Source organism: Vidua chalybeata, chromosome 3, assembly GCF_026979565.1.
Source record: "Vidua chalybeata isolate OUT-0048 chromosome 3, bVidCha1 merged haplotype, whole genome shotgun sequence".
In the NCBI taxonomy this organism is placed as follows: domain Eukaryota; kingdom Metazoa; phylum Chordata; class Aves; order Passeriformes; family Viduidae; genus Vidua; species Vidua chalybeata.
In genome coordinates this window covers 59,103,243-59,126,786 of record NC_071532.1, presented here as the reverse complement: position 1 = coordinate 59,126,786, position 23,544 = coordinate 59,103,243, and the positions used below count along the sequence as shown (strand labels likewise).

Sequence of the window (23,544 nt, the reverse complement as noted above, 5' to 3'; positions counted from 1 at the left end):
TGAGTTTAAGCAAAGCAATGGTTTCGGAAATTTTCTGAGATTAGCAATCAAGGGTGTAAGAGAGAGGTGAATGAGGTAGTTGGCAGACTAATTTGCCAAAGGAATATTGCTGCTGTGCTTCTCTCTTTCAAAACCAAGAAGGATGCTTGGAGGGAATCATCTGGCTTTTCAATGCCTCAGGAAAGGAGATGGTTGAGTTTGCAGATCACAGGTGTTCTGGCTGGGATTCTCAAGAGGATGTGAGATGAATTCCTGTCTATGTAATACTTCAGGCATTGCATTCCCAGCTCTGTCTCCAAGATCTTTTTCTTAAGCTGAGATTGTCAGAGACCAACCTACTGTTTTGGCCTCCAGCCAACTTACACAAAAGATCTGAGCAGCTCTCCTTGTACAAGCAAGTGGACCTAGCTTTAGCTTAAGACCATCAGGTGAGAGAAATAGATAAGCCTGAGAACAGACTCCTTCAAATGCTATCTCTCCTACAGAACAACAAAAAATCTGCAAGTTTCAGCTGCCTATTTCCCTAGATCCCTTTATTGGAAAAAAAAGGAAAAAAAAGAAAGAGAGAATTTTTTATTACTAAAATCAAGACTGCTTTGCTTCATTGTTAAATAAGCATTTTTTCTCTGTGCAGCAAGAGAGAAGCTCTGCATAAATATATCACTATATAAAATGAAATCATCTAACAAAAACAGCCCACATTTCTTCTGAACAATTAGCAATAACAAGTATTTAATGGGGTTTTAATTTTTTTTTTTTTATTTTCTCTGTTTCTCCATCCAAGATGCCCAGTTATGTGGGCAGCAAGCATTTTTCTGCTCTGTCTGTACCACAGGCAGCATCGGGAGGATCAGGCCAGCTCACAGTTCCCACAGCACAGCCACAGTTCTGTAAAGCAGAACACGAATTGCCAGTATAAAGTAACTATGCTCTTTGCTCTTGTTTAAGGGTTTTATTCTGATTGAAAGCTGTGGAGGCAAATGAAAACAGAGCATTTCTGCTGATGTCAGTAGTCCATGTTAGCACTTCACTGGGCATAGTAACACTCAGAAGACTTCCCTCTAGAATCATGGGTCAACTTGTAACAGTGTGCTCTTTAGACACTTTCACCTTAGCAAGATGAGTTTTTATTAATATAAGCCAGCTCTTTTTCATTATAAAAACTCACCATAAGAAATCAGCATATTCTTATAGAATTTTTGTGTTGTTTGGATTATTTTTCAGCTGAGGAGGAAATGGTCATGGCACAAGATTCCAGGAATGCCTTTCTGAATCACTGTGGCCAGTGGAAGAAACCCAGGAGATCCAGACAAAAAGAGAACAGATACAAGAACTCAAGGACATTTAAGGGAGCTTCACGTCTCAGGAAGCAAGCTTAAACCCAGTACTCAGCCCTACAGGTTAAACAACCAATGGCTGTAAATAAATACCACACAGGAAAACAAAACTGGAGAGGAGAAGCCAGTGCTGTGCCATCCTAATGAAACAGCTGCTGCCACCCAGAGTTCTTGCAGGCGGCCCTTTGTGCAGCTCAGCAGAGACCAGAGGCCTCCTGCAATGAACTGCATTGGTTCCCTTGTGCGACCCAGGATTTGTTGGCAGGGTCAGTGCCCTGCTCACCAGCCCTTCCCTGGCCTACCAAGGAGAAAGGACATAACGAGCTCATAACGGGAGAGCTGAGCTGGCACATCCAAGGCAGGCAGCTGTATGAAATAGAGATGCATAAGTAACAAGTTGATATCAAACACTGACATCTGGGAATTTGAAAAGGGTTTTGAAGGGGAACTGACATTTATTAGCTTGTATACTTTGGGAAAGATTGTGGGTTTTGTAAAATATCCTTTCCACAGAATTTGGTAGTAAAATGTAACAGTAGCAGGAAACAAAAGGATTTCTCTCTGCTGACTGAAAATGCCAAATTTTGAAACCACGGAAAGATTTAGTCAGTATTCTGTAAGGCAGCTATTACTCTCCTTTAAGGACAAATGGATGACTTTTGTAAATAAAAAACTGCAGAAGCATGGAGTTGTCTTTTCAGTGTGTCAACTGACACACATTTTTAAAAATCTTCCTCCCTGCTCCCTTGTAGCTGTACAGTTTTTAGTGCATCTCAGATTGCCTGTGGCAGATGGCCCACAACAATGCAACTCAAATTGTTTGCAAATACTACTGGCTTTTACCTTCTCTTTCCGACTCTCAAGGCAAGGAATGAGAAGTGACTATGACTACTGTCCTCAGTTTTTACTGTCCCAGTCTGCTCATGATTGCTGTCTGCAATTACCTTTCATTAAAGCTGTTTGTCATTACTCATCCTGCGAGAGTGGATAATGCCTTGTCTGAGATTATGTGTGGTTTGCACAGTTTCAGTTCTCATAGACTTTTAAGGACTCCTTAAAATCATTTTATAGAAATACTAATGAGGCCATGACCACAGGTTTTAAAAAAACAATGTAATTTATCAAAGTCTGGGGAGAAAAAAACCAATTTAAACAGCAAGTACCCATACACTCTCTCCCATTTTAACACTACACAAATTAAAAAAGACATAATTCATCACACTAGTTTACATCTGTGCAAATAACATAGAATACATTGCACAGGTGAAGGGGCAATTGTTTGGAAATGGAAACACAATCTTTTGCAAGGAAGTTGAGACAGCTGCTGCAAAGAATTTACTTTCTACATTTAAGAAGGATGCTGCCTTCTTAAAGCAGTCATCTGGGATATTGATCAGATGCTAAAGAAATTCTAGCATACAGAATCCCAAACATTCAATCTCTCACTACCCAAAAAAAGATTGACCAGGACCACATGTAAAAAATACAGAATGAAAACTGATTTTTTAAATTCCACAGTGTGTCTGAGAATGGGGAGATTTGAAATGTCAAGAAGTGGTAAACGGTTAAACAGCACTTCATTGTAAAATAGTGGTAAAAATACTAAAAATACTACTATATACATACACTCTGTGCCTTTGACAGAACTGCTTATTGAGCTGTAACTGCTAACATGTAGGAGGATCTGACATTCACGACTTAGTAACATGCAAGGGAAATTCTCATTTTGCCTTCTTGTTTTTTAGTTCCATTACTGAACAGTGCCAAGAAATATGTTTTCATGCTACCAGCATGAAACACACCATAGTATCCCATACAATTCCTTCAAAAAGGGAAAAGACATATTTAAATAACACCATAGAACAACACCTTTGTCTAAATAAATTGAAAAAGCATTATCAAACAGAGTAATTGCAAGCGAGCATTCTACACATATATCTTCATTTACACAAACATCTTCAATTACTGCTGTCACTGAAGAGTCCTCTCTCTTCCTGTCTCTAGCAATAATGTGAAGTTAAACTCTACTCCACCTAAAATCAGTAAGCATATTTAAAACCTTCCTGCCTGTGACTGCTTCCCCTTCGCTTCCCAGAATTTCAAGCCCTCAACATTTAAGTTGGAAAGGTACTGAGAGAGATGGCAAAGTGATAAATAATTGAGAAAGCGCTTTTGGCTGGGGAATGACTGACGAGCCTGATTGATAGGTGTCTATTCCAAAGTCTGCAGTGATGCTGTCCAAGAATGCTAGAGCAGAAGCAGGTTCAAAAGACACAAAAAATGCTTTCGGCTCTTTTCTTCCTTAAGACACACAGAAGGGTTAAAATGCCTGCCAGAGGAAATTTTAAAAAGCAATTAGCTAAAAATCCAGAGGCAGAGAAATACTGATAAAAACTGATACACCAGTAAGTATTCAAAAATTGCTCAAGGCTGGAAGAATATTTGGGAAAGTACTGCTTTCTAATATAGTAATCATAGTTACACACACCCCAAGGCAAATACCAGTAGCCTCAGAGACAGAGGTCTGGGAGAGTTAGTCACTTAGCCTGGCCCAGCAGAGACATTCACATAGACTTACCTCCAAAACCTCTGGTAGGACTTGCCTCAAACCAAACAGAATATTTTAACACTACAGGACTTACCACAGCATTCCCAATGCTTGTAATTTGTATTAATATTACTACTCTATCTTTTCAAGGGCACTATGAAAGCCCCGAACAACTGAGCAGCCTGAAAATCAGAAGTTTCAAATCTTCCAGAGGTGTAGTCAGTATTTTATTCCATCTATTTGATGTCTTCTGTGGCCCAGTTAAAAGTTGCTATTCAGCTGGACTGTCAAATAGAAGAATACTTCAAGAAACACTTTGTACTATAGCTCCTCATTGCTTTGAGCAATAAATCTTTTGTTTAAAGTTTTTCATTGGATTTGCATGCCTGCCCTTTACAAAAGCTTTATCTGGGAAATGATCTGCAGAACAAGTCCAACATTTATTATGAACCCTGAGGTTATCGTTATTAAAAAGGAAGATGTATTAAGTGTTTTTTTGTAAGACCCACATGACTCACTTTTCTAAGTATTTAAGCAGAATTAATTACTGTAATTGTATTTGAAATTGCCCATGTATTATAAAGCTAGTCTGTGAAGTGCCTTGAGAACAATTTCTTTTTTTTTTGCATGTGTAGTTTCTGCTGTAGATATATTATATATAAAAAGGAAACAATGAGACTTCAGAATTGCACAATATTCCAGATAATTTGACTAATTACATACAACCTGAATCTGTAAACCTTGACTGTTTGTATGACTGATCACACCTAGGGCTTATGTTTTTCTGCATGACAATGGCTGTTTAATTAGTACATATTTAATCAATGCAAGTGACAGCGATGCACAAGCTATGCTGACCTGAAAATACTATTAATTTTTCACTGACAAAAGGTTCTATTAGTATTTGAAGAAAGACATATCTCAGTGAAAATAATATTGTTTCAAGAAGATTATATTTGCAGTTTTAAGGATTAAATACAAGTGCAATTAAAGTAATATTGATCTACTCTCTAACTAATCAGACCAATCCAAAATCAATTAATTCAAGCAAATGCTGTCTATCCACCAAACGAGATCTGCAACTAATACTACACCATATCAAAAATACCATAAAGATTTTTATATAGCTTTTTCTTACACTTTTGTAGGAAAAAATCCACTGAGACATCCTTCTAAATGCATGTGTGTCCATTTTGACCTACATTTACATATCCCAAACTTGCCATTTCTTTGACAACTCACACAGCGTTGTGGCAGTGTTGTCAAGCTGGGTGGGGTTCTCTTCCCCTTTTTGAAAAGCAGAATACCTCTGGTTTTGAAGGAAAGCAGGTAAGACTGTTATCTGCTAATTCTCCAGGTAATGTGGATGCAGTTGAGAATGACTACATACATACAGAAATTAACATCTCGGTTACTGTTGTCATACGTTATCCAAACTATGTAGAACCAAAGCTAACGAGAACTTCTGTTACACAAGTGTGCTGACAGATGGCAGCCGTCTAAACTGAGAATAGCACCAAAAATACATTGCTCAGAAGTGAAGAAGAATGTAATGAGAAGTTTTATGATTTGTTTTGTTATCTGAAAACCACAGTAGATCCTATCTCAATGAACTCAGTAGAACCACTTGGGGACCGAGGGGCATTTCAACTTCCAGTGTGATGTTCAAATCTCCTCTGTTTTGGCAGTTGAAGATTTCTTCTCTAAACTACAGAAATCAGGAGTTTATTGGAAGATGTTTAAAAAACACTGGTACTTAAGTACCAGGCAATTGTGCCACCCTTCTGGCAGCCCTGCAGACCACTTGCTCTAATCCCTGTTTTTTAAGGCTCTGTGACCTCTAGAATTGCAGTTCTCAGAAGTAATCTGCACACTTCAAATATCCTCCAAGCTTATGTCTGAGTACCAGAAGTCATACAGAGAATAAACAACTTTATTTTATAACAGAATTACAGAAAGCAAAATATCACTTAATACAACTTCAAGCTACTATAAATCTAATTTGGCATTTTAACTATACACAGAGTCAACAGCAAAAAAAAAAAAAAAAAAAAGCCCCAAACAAACAACCTCCCAGCAAGAACAAATGAAAAATAAACCCCAATATAATTAACAGGTTTTTGCCATGGCAGTCTCAACTGATGGTACTCTTGTACTACTTTATGAGTGGAGTTCATCTTACATCTTTTATTCAGTAACCTAAAAACCTGCATTAACCATTAGAGGAAGCATGTGAAACATATACCTTCTCTGTAACAGAAATGTCAGTTCTAACATGGAGACACAGTGAGGTTTAATAGCAAGCGAGCATTCTACACATGGATCCAAATAATGGAAGTATTGGAAGTGGGACACAGTAAGAAAAAAAGCACTACGGTTTTAAGCTGCCTAGATCATCTCTTGTTGGAAAAAGAGAAAGATATTTTGTTCTTCCTTCTTTCCTTATCTGGAATGCTGCAGACAGCAAAAAGTCTGCAAAAAGTTGAGCATTGGCACCAAAGTGCAAAAAGAACACAGTGCTCAGTCAGAAGAAATCTGTCTGCAACTCCTTCTCCTCTACAGACTGCCACACCATCTCTGCTCCGCAGAGAGGAGAACCTCGGAAAAGAAAGAGTTACAGAGATACCAGTATAAAATTTATCCAAAGAAATATATTTTTTCAAATTTTAGCAAATGTTTTATTTTTATAAAAAACTTCATTATGTGATATCATATATTTACCTGAATAATCTGAAAAAAATTCTGTAAATTACTCCAGTAAGAGATTTCACTTGAAATATCTGAAAAAAACTATATCTAAATTAGTAAAGATCCTCCTTCCTGCACAATTACCACCTGTTCCAGTGAACAATGATTTCCAGACTTCTTTTGTTCACTTTCATATAATTAAGAATCAGTTTCAAAAATACAAGTATTTGTGCAAAAGAAGATCAAACCCTCTAGAACTTCATTTAAAAAAAACCCCAAACTCTAAGATTGTTAAGAAGTGGTTATAAAAATAAACAAGAAAGACTGTAAGGGAATATAGACCAAAGATGTTAAAATGGAGTTTGGTATTGGCATTTAAGTCGTGAACATCTGGTCATTGTTGCTAGTCCTGGTAGATTCAGTGGAGTCATGATGACTTGGAATGACTACAGTTCTTCGTGGTCAGTGACATTTTTATTTCTGGAAGAAAAAAAATTATATGGAAGGTTACATAAGCATTTGGAACAGATACCATGTCAATGTTATATCAGAGTCAGAAAGTAACTCTCTATGAAGGGTTCTTTGGGTTTTTTTACAAGAAGGGAAGGTTATTTAATTTAAAAAATGTTGCATTGACTAAAACCCCTTCAGTCATTAGGCATACAGTACTACACTTTCTCAAAGTACTCATCTTGCTTTAGAGCATTTTTTCCCTTCCCAAAATTCTCATTTTAATTGCAGCCACTTGCACAACTTACTGAAAATTTTAATCCACAACCTAGAGCATAAATAAAAAAGGAAGGTACTTGTTCAATTCAGCAATCTTTCAGAATTAGAATGCAGCATCTTTTACTTTTATTAGAGAAAACAAGTCTACACCAAGAATACCGCAGTAGTCATCAGAGCTTTCATCACCTCAGAAACAACTATGCCAAATTCATTGCATGACTCCATTGCCTTAGCACAGGAGAGCAAAAGGACAGATACTCAAGGCAGTTGTGGCAGCTTTCTTTTGTTTGGATGACTGAATTTTTTCCCTAAATTTTAACTGAAAGGAATCATCAGTCAAACAAGTCGCCAGGTCTGACACAAAAGTAGCATGGAGAAATGTCCTCTTTTATTCTCTCACAAGCATTGAAGACCAGGAACCTGTAAAGCAACTGGCAAACTCAGACAAGAACAACTGACACACTCTAGTCCTTTGCAAACAACCAATGTGTATGTTTCTCAAGAATGCAAAAAAAAAGCCCTCAGACAATGGAAGGAATTCTTTGAATGCTTTCTTCCCTGAATAAAATTTTTGCAAAGTAGTTAAATATTTGATGAAGGACTTTGCAGCTGGTCACTAATATAGAAACATGGTGCAAACCTGCCAAGCTGATTTTTCCTCCCACGACCCAGTCCCCTGTAAAAAGATGTCATTACTTCTATGGGATAGATTGTGTTAAACACTGATTCTGGATTAAGGTAGCATGAAGAACCTGGCACATTCTACACACATGTAAGAGAAGAGGCAATCCCTGCTTCCAAGACCTTCAAATTCACACTGATTAATAATGAATTCAAAATGTGACGGTAGCACATAGAATAGTAAAACCCTGCAAATCCAAACCATCTGTTCTGCTGTTTCAGTGTCTCTTTCTACCTTAGATCCTGTGATGGAAGTGCTGAAAATATGCAGGGGGTGGTTTGAGTGTGCATGTTTAATGTTTCTCGTACCAAGGGACCAGTGAAATCACCCAAAGCACTGGCATTCTCTTTACTGCAAACAGCTCTCACAAAAGTGATGTGCATTTTTCCAAACCTTCTAGAACATTTATGTAATGTGGGGAATCATCAATACCCCCCTACCTCACAGTTCAGTACAGTTCCCTGTCCTCTCCTGTGCTTTTAAACCAAAACTGGAGCATACATGTTATACTCAGTTCCAGTGTCACTAAGCAACAAAGCCATATAACAAACCCAACTGAATGCTGAAATAAAAGTACAATGAAAAAACAGGCATTTGTGTGGTATTTCTTATTTTTGGTGCTTTTCCCCAACTGTCCCTCACAAGCAACCCAATCTCCAGTGTTATTTTTGGTTTCTAGCATTATCTTATGTCAAAGTAACTTTTAAAAGTATGAATGATAACATGAATATCCAGGTGAGTGCTCATCCAGCACTTCTGAACGTGATCCATGTTTTCTCCTGGTCTGTACATTTATGAACAAAAAAATATTAATTTCTTTTTCAAACACAGAATAATCTGACCAAATCTGAAGAAATTTTCTGGAGACAGCCCAAACTCAGTTCTACTGTACATCCTGAAAAATTATGTAAATTTACATGCTGAGAAGCTCAGAGAAAAACTAGCCAGAAAATACTGTGTAAACACACATGACCATAACCAGCATTGTAGTTCTAGCACAATCTGTATGTGGTCAGGAAGGGAATTGGAACCACTTTGACAGAGAAGATGGATAAACTTCCTGTATGCAGGCAGAGGGCAGGCCATCCTACTCTCATCCTCATATTCTCCATGGCACTCAACATAGCTGCTCAATGCGGTACAGCATATAGCAGGAGTTCAGGACAAACTGTAAGGAGGGTTATGTGTACAGTGATGAGACCAAACAATTCTGCCAGCAGATGTGAAAAACTCTTGCCCCAACAGCCCACCACAGGCAGTCTCTTAACTGACCATATCCATGTCAACGTCTGGCAATGGATATTAGCTCTCCCCTTCCTCCACCACACACAGGCACTCTCATTACTATCCAGATGTCAAGAAAAGAGACACTTGTAGGCAGATTAAATAAACTAAGGTTTAGTCTATGTCTTTCAGCTGAAAATATGCATCTGTGATCACACTAGCTCAGGAAGAGCCCAATTCCTTGATAATGGTCATGCTCCATGGAACAGCATTCAATAGAAGCACTTCATATCCTCTCAACTGACACTTGAATCTTTTCTCTTGTGGATCCCAGAAGTGATACTCAACAGTTATATCTTCAGCTTTTAGGAAATTCAGGCACAGCAATAAAATGGATCTTTTTAACACAACAGATTATCAGGAATATGTGAAAAACACCTTCCCCTCTAGTAGCTTACACCAAATTTGGAATCAAGTCAGTGTCTCATTTTTCATATATTCCTGGCATTCCATGGCTGTGCTCAAGTCTGTTAAAGCTGCAGACTGAAATTTATAATGGCTAGTTTCCTTGGGTAAATAAGTTTGTTCAATACTAAGGGAATACCTGCCTGCACAGGACATAGAAGTCTCTTGTCCATGGGCCACACCACCCTTGTATAAAATACTGAACTGGGGAAATAAGAATCATGACTACTCTCATTTCTTTAAAACATATAAAATGTATTTCTTTTACCTTGTCTCCCCCTACATCAAAATTGATCAAAGTGCATATTAAAAGCTTGAAGTTGTACTAAACCAATTTTCCCTCTTGAGATGTAATACAATAACACCGCTGCTCTTCTAGCTAAATACAGAGGCTGGTCAGTAAAAAATCAGAAGAAGCCTAATGAAGGTTTAAACCACTGCTTTTTACTTTTCTTTATAAATCTCTCCCCATTGATATAACCATTTAACCAATAAAAAAAACATCAATTTTGAAAAAACCTGAAGCTCGAGTCTTATACCAACAATGTGACAAGCACAGGAAATCTGAAGATTTACACCCCCAAATGGTTACAGAACTTTAAGACATCAGCCTATAATGACTGCAAGAGCAGATTTATTCGGTGTTCAACCTGCTTTTTATATTGAATACATGAGGGAGAACCGTATCGTATTTTTTTCCTTTTTTTCCTCAACCTAGAAAGGAGGGCCTAATAAACTAACATGACTTCAAATAGCTTTTTCAACTGATAAAAGGCTTTAAAACTTGAGCTTTTACATTTACCTTCTTGCCTGGAAAAATGATAAAAGGCCAAAAATCTCAGTGTGTTTAGGATTAAGGATTAGCTGACTAAACTGAAACGTCCAAGTGTGGCCTTTCATTACTGAAAACTACACAGTCTTCCCACTAAACAAGCAAGATGTTAGGCAAGAACTATAATTGTGCAGGTAAACAGAAAAGTGTGACACATCCTTCATATTTTGCAGAAATAGCCCAAACCCACTTCAATATAAACTATAACAACTTGCCCAGACATTGTAGAAAATGCTGTGAAAGTACTGTGACAAAATGTCTGACAAAATGTTAGATTAGACCTAAGATAAAAATTCTTATACTAACAGTCTTCTATTAGCACCTGTTTCAACTCACTCTTCTGGGAATCCCTACCTTAAAGATGCCCCAGATTTTTCAGCTGAAAAGACAAGAATGCAACATAAGCTTACCTGAATGCTTGAGGGCATTTTTGATTTTAGTCTTCATCTTCCTCAGCAAGTTCAGTTTCTTTGTGCACCACCACTCTCGTCACAGACATGTCAGGGTGCTGTTCTTTGGCTTCTTTGATTGCCTGTGCCAGGGCCTGCAAATGTATTTGAAAGATGGAACTTAACAAAATCAAGAGGACATTCATATGGGGCCAGAGAACAGGAGAGTACCTTTGGAAAATTTGGTTATAATTCTTCAGAACTGTAAATTCCTGAACTTGAGATCAAAGGTAAAAAAACCAACCAAACCCCAAACCAAACCAATTCGCAAAACACAAAACCCAAAAGAAAGAAAAAAAACCAAAACAAAACAAAAAAAAAGAAAACCCACCATGTTAAAAATTTACCAAGAATTTGTAACAAGTAACAAGTAACCATAATGTTTTAAGATAACTTTCTAGCTCATCTTAGGTAAAAAAAAAAAAAAAGTATTTTTATATCCCAAAACGTTGTGAACTTCTGCAAAAGATCTAACAAATACACCTTAACAAGAGTTTAAGATAGTATAGAAAAACAAGAGTGCCCTTCAGTTTCCTGAACAAAACAAAGATACTTTGGAATGTATACTAAGTGTGGTACTGAAACTCTGGAATAATATCGTAACAAATTTCTCAGCACAAGAATCCCATTTTTCTCCTTCTACTAGTTTAAGAGAAATTTCTCTAGCTTAATTCAAGGAAGTGTAAATGCAAGTATCATTCAGTTACTTATAATCTCTCCCCATTTTAAGAAATTTTATCATTTAAGAGATGTACCAATATACCCAGTTGGATCAGATGACCATCATAAGTCCCTTCCAACTGAAATGTAGTATTTTATTCTACATCATAGTCAACCACGTAAGACTATGAATCATCACAGGTGAAATAGCACCTGGGCCCTTCTCTTTCTTGCCAACATCTCAGTACGCATCTTTTTTCAGTGAGCCGTATTTCTGCTGGAACCTAACTCAAAAGAAAAGCCTGAAGACACAGGAAGGTATTCAGAAGCAACAGTTGACCTGTTCACCTTAGCACAAAATGCAACTAAACCCCCCACAAAACACTAGAAGGAGCAAGAAAAATATAATACAACAAAAAGGTTTATCATAGTTTAGAAAAGTGACTATTTCCTGAGCTAGCTACAGGTATGAAGTGAGAGAAGATATAACTAAGTCTGAACAGAGATCAAAAACACCAGCATTAGGCACCCTAATCATTATGTGACACTGTATTTGAAATCCTATTAAGGGAATGATGTTTATTGGTACAATACTGATGTTTGCTGTTTATTAGCAATCAGACCATAAACAATGAAAAAACCCTAAGACTCTATCTGGTAAATTACAAGTAATACAAACATTCGTATTCTGAAACTCCACACTCAAATATTGTTTTCCTATTGAAAACTGTTTTAGTAATATAGGGAGCTAATAGAAAAAATATGCATGTAGTTTGGGCATTTAAGAAGCTTCATATTCACTTAAGAAAACATGGTAGATATTTCTTAAATCTCTTAAAAGCTGCTCACTGCTGTTTAAAATTTCGGTGATTAAAATTCCATTTTGTACTTCCTTCTTTATTATTTCATTTTTTACTTCATTATTCACTCATCCCAAATTAAACAAGGGCTTTGAGAATTGTCTGGTATACTAAAGCTATTTTGTGACCTTTCCAGACATTTGATGTGCACTGTATGCATGTCAAGGCAAACAAGAGCCATTCATGCCTGATGCTAACCAGCCCTGTCATTTGATTATGAGTTTCAAGAACAGATTCAACTTGCCGAAGACACTTCCTGGACACAAATCAAAATGTGAAAGTAAATTCCTTGAAAACTCTAAATATATTACAATTCATAAGTTAAACTGAACCCTGTTATGCTGATTTGTGAAGCCTTCACAAAGTTAGAAATGTATTCACCACAAGGTAGGCTTTTTCATTTGTATTAACCAATGACTCTTGATTGCCTTTTTTACTATAGTTTCTTAGATGAAAAAAAAAAACTGTGTAATCATCACTACAAAGACTAGATAATTGACTTTTCTCAATTATTTTCCTGTGTAGTGCTCAAATTCAGCCTTATTAATTTGGAACGTAGAAGTGATTTTAACCTTAGTTCCTAAGTAATTGTAAAATACTACTTTAGTACTGATGGAGATAAAAGGTATATACAATTACGGCAGATCAACAATTACTTTTGTTACACATAATTCTACAAATACTGGCCAAAACCTAATTTTTAAATTCAAGCAATTAATGTTCTAATGTATTTCAAAGCTTTCAATAAAAATGAGCGCTGCATTCAGATGTTGCTGAAACAATGCAGAAGAGACTCCTATCTATCCAGATCAGTGTATCAAAATAAGATTATTTCAGTAATGTTTTTTCTCCCAGTACAAAAGCTGCACTAAATAAACTGGGTCTCTTCCAAAAAGAGTAATCCCTCTAAAAATAGCAAAAATCCATTCACATGATCTATGATGCAAATTTACAAATGCTGTTTTTCTTTCACATGTATTCAAAAGGCTTCTTAATAGTAAAACATAACTATTTAATAACTATGCCACAATTAACAGTCTCAGGGTCTTTTTATATGGTTTTATTCAATTTTTCTACCTTTCTCTTACTTCGTATTTCTGAAACATCATCCAGATCTCACCAGACTACAAAATCCACATTTTAAGTGTTAAGTTTGCATACTCACCTCATCGTGGTCAATATCTGCATCTCCAGTAATGACAATGCGTTTCTCAATTCTTGTTTCTGATACTCCACCTTTTACCATCTACAGATGTCAAAAAAAAATTAAAAAAAACCCAGAAAAATATCCCTGTGATTATTCCATATTTCCACAAAGCACAACCTTCTGTTGCACTGATGCAAATAGATTTCTATGTCTGAATTGCAATTAGTAATAAATGCATTCAGTGCTAAACCATTCTCTCCTTTTTTCAGCTATGCAGTTGGTCACTCTCTAGCAATTGCTAAACTTGATATAAATCAAGCAATAGAGAATTACTCCTGTTACTAGAGCCCATGTTTGGCAAACTGTAATTCCAGCCACTTCTGCCATATTAATCTGGCAACATAGATATTCCAGAAGTCATTTATTTTATTTCAATCCATCTATCATGGGCCTCTCCATAGTCATAATCCTATGCCATTAAATACAAAGATGATCTGATTTTCAGTTCTGTCATTCAAGGACCTTCATCAGATATTTTCAACATATTTCATGCTGCTGAACAGTTTTGTGCTTTTTTTCTTCATTTCTTATTCTAATGATTAAAACACTTCAGCTTATAAAAAAATTCTCACAGAAATAACATTATTTGCCTTTTAAATCAGCCTGTGTATGAGAAATGAATAAACTACTACTTAAGATACACTGAACAGGGAAGAGCCAAGATGACTCCTTTAAGAACACCATTAGAATACTAAAACTATTTTGGAAGGTCCTTTATCAGTAATGAACAGTTTGCAATGTAACATAAAACGTCAGCTTAGAAAATTCAAACAATCTTGTTACTGACTGTTTATCATCAATTCAAAAAACGTAAGATCTGCTGCATCATGGTAATTCCAGTAATTTTTCAGTAGAAGACAAGACTGAAACCGTTTTCTTTAATTGTTCCTTCCAAGAAGCAAGACTATTTGACATCTGAACTTGACAAGAAAATGTACACTTCCTGTCAAAACTGTGGTTCAATTCATTGAATAAAGATTTTTTTCTTAAAATGGTGGTGGTTTTTTAATGGTTCCAAAAAGGAGAAGGAGTCTGAAAACGATCTGTTGACTAGTCTTTATAACAAATGTATTTTTAACATATGCATTTTTAATTCTGAGCTTACTTTATTTCATGTGACTCACTTTCCAACATTATTCTTCCACTATAATTTTGTGCATATGACTTTCAATCTTCAGAATATTTCAATCTTTAGAAAATATATCCACTGAGCAGTGAATTATTGTTCAATTGTGTCATGATGTAAAACTGCTGTATCTTGGCGGGGCGGGGGGGAATCCTGAATTCACATTTTACTTCCCTCTTCCATTTTTCTTTATCCTAAACAATGTTTTCTGTAATTTTCTTAGAAAAAGATGCTAAGAGTTCAAAGAGGAGTTGAAAACTGTGTTGTTTAGGCATGCCAAAAATTTGACAAATATTTACATAAATTAGCAATAGCAATAATCATCATCATGTTTTGCTAGTTCTAACACACTCTGGCACGAAACATTACACGTTTCATGTTTTCCATGAAACAGATGTGATGTCCTGTTAACACTAAGTTTCCCTTTCCTTTTCAAGCATGGAATGCAGAAGAAATAATTCAGGATCCAAGCATGCTTGCAAAATAATCCAAAAGAATGATCTGTTTTTAAATATACCCTGAACCTGAAGCACAAGGATGATGAAATTGTTTCAGTTCATCACAGTGCCATTAGCAGGGCTCCTGTGGACCTCAGACCTCAGTTACACAAGCAAAGATTCTGTAGGATATCTGTGGGTGACGACAGGACTGAACCTGTAAAAATTTAATTACATACTAATTTGTCAAATACTGAAATAAGACCTATATGAACTACTGAAAAACCACTAATCATATTTTTCCCCCTTTCCATGTCCTACTCCCAGATATTCCTGCTTATTTATTAGAACTTCTGTCTTCAAAATCTGTACAGAAAGATTTAATTCTCACACATGCCTGGAATTAATCCTTCCATTTCAAGTTAGTTTTCCTCAATGAATTAGCAGATATACAAGAAGCTTCATGTAAAATTGTGTTTTGAGAGTCCGGTGTCTTTTTTAATTAAGGAAGACATGAAATATAATTTACCTTTGTGATGTGTGTAGTTGTGGTAGTAGAAATGGACTCTGATGTAATTGTCTGTGCACTCACCAGCACACCAGTATCACCAACAGCATTCCCATCAAGCTATAAGAAAAAAAAAGGTATTATTGTATATTGGCATTTAAAAAACTTTGTTTTCACAGGAAAAAAAAGGCTAGTTTTCTTACCAAACAAATTCTTTAATTCAGCTAGAACTGAAATCTAAATAGAAGCCAGCCAAGTTTACAGAGTCAGGTAAGGCTATTATTGTGGCCCATTCCTGTAGAGAATTCATGCTCATAGTTATGCATTCCTTTCAGGAGAAATGAGATATTTTAATCAAGTTTCCAAAACTGGATTAAAGTGAGTTATACTTTTGCAGTCAGCAACTAAGTCTTTATATAGCAAAATAAAATTAAAGCTTAAGTAATATGTTTTTGTAGCATTTCACTTATCCAATTCATAGCCAAAGTATAATCTTATCTGCTAGGAAAAAAGTATATGCTTTTGAAAAGCATTTTTGGACATTATCTATGCTGATCTACATAACTGTAATAAAAATAAGATTGCAAACAAACCAGTCACCATACCTGTGAGGATTCATATGTGATAGTTTTAGTTTCTGTTTGAACAATTGGGATTTCTTTAGTTGAGATTTCAGTTCTCTGTGTGGCATCTGAAATGGTTACCATCTCCGTTTTCACTACTGGAGGCTGTGATGCAAGAAATAAACAATCAATTCAAAAGACAGAAGAAGTTTTGTAAAGTGGACCAAGAAAACACAACCAAAAGCTCAAGAAAAGCGTAAGATAAGTATTTGACTGACTTCCCATACAAAAAGCATGCAATAAATAAGCAAAATGAAATGAAGATTAATACATCAACCCTCTAGGATATCCATAACATTGTAGGAAAATTTAATCTCCTAATAACCTTGTCAAAGTTCAGTGTTTCAGCCAACAGTACATACCAAAGAGCAATAGCTAAAACAAAGCTGCAACACGTACTGAAATTGTGTAAAAGCATCACTATGGAAAAAATAAAAATCTTAGTTTGCAGAAAGAAATTGACAGCTAGATCAGACAGATAAACTTTGTATTAGAACTAATCAGGGAAAATAGCTATCACTCATCAGTCTGTAAATCAGGACTAAAATTTCCACATTTAACTTTTTAATATGTATTACTTCTGGAAAAGAAAAGCTCTTGCAAATTGGATTTCAAGCAGTCTAAATTTTTCTTTAAGTCAAAAACTTCTTTTGACAAAAATTCTAAAAAGCTACATCAACAATTTAGAGTAAACTAGTTGTGTTCTCTGCAATATCACAAACAAAGCAATTAACCTGGGGTCTGTAAGATAGTGAACTCATTACTTATCTTATTGGAGCAGATTTTCATTAGATTTAAGAACTAAGCCTTTTGATATTCTTTTAGATGCATCAGCTTCTATCTTATATTGATTTTGAATACACATAGGGTAAAAATCCCAGGGGAAAAAACCCAAACACCCTTTCACGCTTGTACACACAGCAGCCCTTCTTCCTCTTTTTTCAAACTATCTATGCTTTTAGGAAGTGTGGGAACTTGCAAATTTTAGAAGTCTAATAAACTAATTCTTTCACATCATTAATCAGGACAGCTGTGTATGCAAAAAACAACAGAAGAAAGAATGTGAGTTGTTTTGATTAAAAAGTGAAGAAAAAAAATTTGCCACCATTACAAGAACAAGCAGGTAGAGAACTACAAAAAACTCACCAAACTGGTGAAAAACTCAGAAGAAGATCATGACAAATTTAAAAAGACATACATGCCTGCCTTTCATTTTTTCCCTTTCTGCTTCTTTATCATTTGCCCAGTAATCAACTCTTCAACATTGTTTGGCTTAAACAACTGGTTGTGACAGGAACTCATGCATGCTTCCTAAGTATCTACTGCACTAGAAGACTTCACAGAAACATTGTGATACGAGCCTCACCACTTAACAGTGCAGTGCTCTCACCTCTGCAATTTCTAGCCATACATATTCTATGTTTTATTGAAGGAGAGGAAAAAAGGCAAGAAAAGCAGTGAGTGAGTACAGGGAAAAAAGGAACAAAAATTTGTGACAGGTGCCTTCTAATTTCAATTTGCACTGGTTTACCAATCACAATTACATGTCATGGACTTGTCAAGAGCAGTTGACAAATAGACAAGACAAGACTTAAAACACTGGAAACATGCAAATAATAAATACACATTATGTATGTGCATATAAAATATGGAGGAGATAAAAAAAAAACCTCAGTCTTCGGAAGGTTTGCCTTTACTGGTGATTTTCACTCAGTTCTAGCAAAACGTCAGAAACCATAACTGAGGGAGACAGAATTTCACTGCTCATCAGTGGTTTCCGCTTCCAAATGATCTGAATCTTGGATGCCAGAAGACGTGGAGGAATAGGAGAAGAAGAAAGGCAGGTATATTTTCACCCCAAGAAATATCTCTGCTTAATCTAGTTGTCATACTGTTCTACCATTTACCTCAGAACAACAAATTAATTGTGGTGCAACATCAATGTCAACATGAGACACATCTCCATTAAGTTTCAGCTGTTCCTCCTCTTTTTCTTCACCTACATCTTGCTTTATTTGCTCTGACAAATTCTTCTCTTCTGCAGCTACAGAAACTGTATTTTCTTGGACCAAATCTTCAGCTGTAACTTGTGTGTGCTCAACTGGTACATTTAGTTTACTGCCTTCTGGTATGGCTTCCACATGCTGCATATTTTCTTCATGTTCTTTCCTTTTCATGTCTTCCTCTTCTTCCTGTTCTTCCCTGATGACTTCCTCAATTGCCCTATGATGTGGATGGTATTCTCCCACCTCTTCATCCTCACTCTCACTACTACTGCTGCTGCTGCTACTATCTGATGGCAATGATGAAGAGTCCTTTTTTGACACGTGCTCCACCTTACATGTCTCCCCAGCATCAGTGGCAACTTGCATTTTCCCTTTGTTGGTTTCGTCTACGACTAGTGTTTCTTCTATCCCAAACTCTGCCTGCTTCTTCTCCTCCACTATGTCCAGAGTCTCATGTGAACTCTGCACAAAAAACATGGATGAGGATAAACAAAAGAAGAGTATATGAATAAATTAAAATGATGAAAATAAAATTAGCTGGTTCATGTCATATGGAAGACAAAAGATGTTTGTGATGGTTAACTGAAAAAAGAAGGAAAGAAAGAATGAAGATGGATTGGAAGAGTTAGAGCCAAATTTGGTCATGGAAAAAATCTGCAGAACCTTATCAGCATCGCTGACTCCAGTACAAGGACCTTCTGCTCTGGAAGCATGTCTCTGTGAAACAAAAAGGAATCAGAGGACACAAATCAATGCATAACCCTTTTCAACAGTGCAACATCCTCCAAGCAAGCTTTTAAGAATGTATACACATGATACTAGAGAGATGCTACATATTCACTGCAAGATGCTAGTTGCCTTACACTCCATCTAAATATTCAATCAAAAGTAGGTAAGAATTATGGAAATTATTATTGGTGTAAGAATTGAATCTGAAAATAAAAAGCATGAATGTACTAGCCAGTGATGCTACCGAGGCAGTTATTTCTCAGTTAAATCAGGAATTGAGAATAAGTAATATTAGACAAAAGTAAACAAAAAATAATGCTCTACTACCAGTTTGCCATAATTTAAAAAACAGTAAAAAAGACATTATTGCATGGTTTTATTAGTTGTTTGTCTTTGGTCTTTTACTTTATGCAGCTTAATAGATAATGAGAGGAAGACTGCTCAGGGTAGTATGCTGTCAGAATAGCAATACATGATTACAAAAGAAGGTCCTATAAGAATTCAGTTTGGAGCCAAAAGGATGATATTAAAGCAGCTTTACTAGGATTTGTTCCATAACAAAATAATGTTGGCTATCTGAAAGCCCGCAGTAAATGATGTATTAGGGTGTCAGGTTTTTTTAATCAAACATACATTTAGCGAATAGTCTGCAGCAAAATTAAGAGCCCAAATGAAAAGAACACAAAATTCAACACACCATCTGTGACTTAATCCTAGCTTTTTTTTGCTGTTTACCTAGTGCAGCACCTACGGAGCCTAAGTTTAGCCAAGCACTGATTCCTCCCTGCTTCTGGCGTGCTGCAGATGCAGAGTTAAGCTCTGAGGCAGGCACGCGGCTCTAAGGCAGGCCGGGACGAACGGGAGCAGCCCGGACCTGTCCCTGTCCCTGTCCCTGTCCCGGCGGGATCCGTCCCGTCCCCGGCGGGCCCCGGCCCCGCGCCCGAGCAGCACCTGGGGCCCCGGCGCGGCGGCGCCCGTCTGCTCCCCCGCAGCGCCCTCTGCTGGCCCCGGGCTGGCGGCGGCGAAGGGCCCGCTGGTGCCGGCGCCGAAGCGCTCCTTACTAAACAAAATGGAGGTAATCTCCTCTTCCAGGCTCTAGACGGGTCAGAGAAGGGAAAGGAAAGAATTAGACAGCGGTGGACGGAGCGGCAGCCACCTACAGTGGGAGAGGTTTGGCAAGAGAGAGACGCGACAAAGGCAACGGCTCGGCAGGAGCAAGGGGCACGGACAGGGGGGACACAGCACAGCCGTGCGCTGGGGCTGCGCCTCCACCGCGCACAACACCGTGCGAACGGAACACATCGACATTTACACATCGACATTTACACGGACTTCCCAAACAGCACAGTTTACTTAGCTGGTAACTCCGTATTTACTATTGGGATTTTTTCCCCTTTAAAATCCATTTGTGACACCTTCTAAAGCCCAGCTGGATCAGAGCTCTAGGGCTGCGGACGTATTTGCTTAGAATACATACCCACAGCACTGAAATGTTAAAATATTTCTTACTTCTTTATAATAAATGTTATTTTTTTTAATACTTAAATATCTTAAGCAAATTCATGTTGATTAAAAATCTGTTTTCAAAAAGCCTTTCCCATTTCAGTGGGAAAACTTGTATTTTTCAAACACACATGAAAGGTGACACATTGCTTTAAAGCATATGTTCATAATCTGGTCTATTTTCTGTAGGGCTATAAATCTGTATGGTTAAGCAAACTTTGAAAGTTCACGTGGGTAGAAACCTCTGAAAAGGCTACAGTTCTTTATTCCAGATTTCATTCCACAAGCTCTGGTAAGAAGTTAGAAGTAAAAGCTGTTAAAATAAAAAGCCAACAACGTACAAATACATAACACGGACACAACACACATGTTGACAACATTTCATGAGATACATTTCAGCCTTCCCGAAGGGCACTACAGAGAATCATGCCAGAAGCAGGTGCCAGAGGAAAGCCGAGGTGCCATGCACACAACTGCAGCCCTGGGGACTCACCACGTGAGCGGTGATGGGGAGTATGAAGTGACAGAGGTTACACCATGCTACTGTACGGACACTACAACACATATGGCATGCAGAAGAACAGAAAAGGGAAAAGAAAAAGAACTCCTAACTCGTTTTTTTCTTTTCCTACACTAAAATTCAAAGTTTATTTCAATGGTGGCTAAGAAGAGTTAACAGGAATGCAAATTTTTAAATCTGCCTTCATGCAACATTGAATATCCAGTTGGGCAATGTGTTCCTTACCCCTAACTTTCTTTCCCTAGATTATTCCACCCAAGAAACATTAATCTATTAACAGATTACATCAAAAGACAAAAATGTTCATGATCCTCTTTTCATTGTACTCTGGTAACTTGTTTTCTGACTGCTCAAAGCAGTTAAAAAACCGCAAAAAAAACCGCAGGGAAACCCAAAATCTTTATGTGGTAGGTGGTCTGACTGTTTGCATCTCTCTCTATCCCTGCTCCCCCGTATATATAAAATTAAAGGCTGGCATATACCACCCATCTTTTAGCATTTTCCCACCTTCAAATTTTTGGGTCTTCCAGTCTTTTAAAACAAAAACCTCAGTCACACAATTCATTTGATAATGCTCCCTGTTCCCTGGAGCATTTATTAGAAAGGATTAAATGTTTAGATAGAATTAATAAATTTTGTATTGGCCTATGTTTAAATTCTTGGCAAATTCTTCTGGTACAGAGTCATACACTCTAACATGAAATACTGTTTACAAGCTGTGGGGGATGGCTTAAAGAAAAAAGGTATTGTGGGTATCCATAAAATAGAAATATTTCTCCTATTTGCAATCAATACCAATGTGCCAGTTTTTAATTAAGTCACAGATGCTGTGCACTTGCAGGACTATGGTAGATCTAGAAGTATAGTGACACAAATAAGATGTACCCAAAATAACATTTCTAGGACACAGAAAATTACTTGTAAGCATTTTCGCTGAAGCAAAAGAAGAAAAAGAATATTAACAGTGGTATCCCTGTTTTATTCTCATCTATTATTTAGCTATCCTAAAGGACAGGCAAGGATCAATAGGCATCCATCAACAAATAATTTAGGATGGAAACACAGTTCCCCAAATGTCATATTTATATATGTTAGTGAAATAGGACTGCCAGCTTCACATTAACCTAATAGACCAAAAGTGATGTAAAAAACCAACATCACAATTGCTACTCATCATCACTATCACACTGCTTCTAGTCCCACTGGTTAGAGTGCTTTTCATCGCATAGATGTAATCAGGGACAAAACCTCCCTCCTTTCCTTAATGAAAAGAGAGGTACAGAAGTGCAGACGTATTCAGAACAGGTTGCTTTTGAAATGAAGCTGCTTACACAGCATTAGTGATTTGAATAATCATTATATAGTGAACATACAAAGCAAAAGTTCTTGTGTGAAGTGTCAAAAAACTGCAAGCAATTATTTATGTATAGAGTGAAAACACATGTTTTTGCTGTCACCCTAGTCACATCAAATACAGTTATCTTCCAGTATTGAACAGTAATGAAACACTGGGTTTCTCTTCAGTGGCCATTCAGAACTTCGTGGTTAGTTTGATGTTTAAGCAAAACGTTGCTGGCATTCACATACATGTGTATCTATACACATATACACACAGAGATCCTGGTTTACAACTCAACATTATCCTTTCAGTATTGGCTTTAAAAAGTTATTTCCTTCAAGGAAAAAAAAAAAAAAAAAAAAAAAAAAAAAAAAGAAAAAGAAAAGTGCCCAAGCCACCAAGCTAGCCCACAGCAGATACAGCAAAAAAAGTAGCAGGTTTCAGGGCAGCCACCTTATCAGTTTCCTCTGGTTTTGCTCCAGCAATCCATGGCATTGCAATCCATTGTTTCTCCTTCCCAGGCAGTGTTTTCAGTTGGAAAATGTGGTCTCCTTGTTTCTATTTGGTTTTCATTTTATAAAGCCAGTGTAAATCAACAAGCAATGAGACAGACATGCACTATTACATAAACATAAAACCAAATCATCTGGAAGTGACAGAACATACAAAATGAGCAAAAAAACCCAAACCACCAGATATAAAGTAACTTGCAAGGCCCTCAGCTTCAAGAGAAGAAATCAATACAGAAAATACACACAACCACGTAATAAAAATTAAGTTACACTTTTACATAAATGTCTGTTTCAACCAAAAATGTATTTATAGCTATTAAATCAATCACTGTGTCATGAATGTTTGAAAATATGACCAACATTTGTACTTGTGCATATACCACTATATGTAGAAATATTAAGGTACTACTCAGAAATTTGAGGAATTTCTTGTCAGTAACCACAAATTAACAAAATAAAGAAGTGATGCGTAATTAGTTGCTGTGTTCTCTGTATGCACATACTCACAGTTCAGCTTGCTTACAGATCTTACTGAAATAATGTCCTATTATCAAAAATAA

The 23,544-nt window shown here is 36.8% G+C and overlaps 1 protein-coding gene across 4 annotated transcripts in view; it reads right to left on the bottom strand.

Annotated features, from left to right (window-relative positions):
• Positions 1 to 5,800: 5,800 nt before the first annotated feature.
• The window catches only part of EPB41L2 (erythrocyte membrane protein band 4.1 like 2), a 108,502-nt gene continuing 90,758 nt past the window's right edge, over positions 5,801 to 23,544 (bottom strand). Inside the window, exons 17-25 of one of the 4 annotated variants that reach the window (XM_053937770.1) lie at positions 22,926 to 23,030; positions 20,062 to 20,205; positions 19,045 to 19,098; positions 18,283 to 18,843; positions 16,358 to 16,480; positions 15,774 to 15,872; positions 13,640 to 13,720; positions 10,916 to 11,049; positions 5,801 to 7,053 (exon numbers count right to left, since the gene is read on the bottom strand). In XM_053937770.1, the coding sequence (XP_053793745.1) occupies positions 10,942 to 11,049; positions 13,640 to 13,720; positions 15,774 to 15,872; positions 16,358 to 16,480; positions 18,283 to 18,843; positions 19,045 to 19,098; positions 20,062 to 20,205; positions 22,926 to 23,030 (1,275 nt within the window). In that variant the 3' untranslated portion in view covers positions 5,801 to 7,053; positions 10,916 to 10,941. The remainder of the gene's footprint in view (positions 7,054 to 10,915; positions 11,050 to 13,639; positions 13,721 to 15,773; positions 15,873 to 16,357; positions 16,481 to 18,282; positions 18,844 to 19,044; positions 19,099 to 20,061; positions 20,206 to 22,925; positions 23,031 to 23,544) is intronic. The other 3 variants (XM_053937768.1, XM_053937767.1, XM_053937769.1) reach the window with 3 other exon arrangements.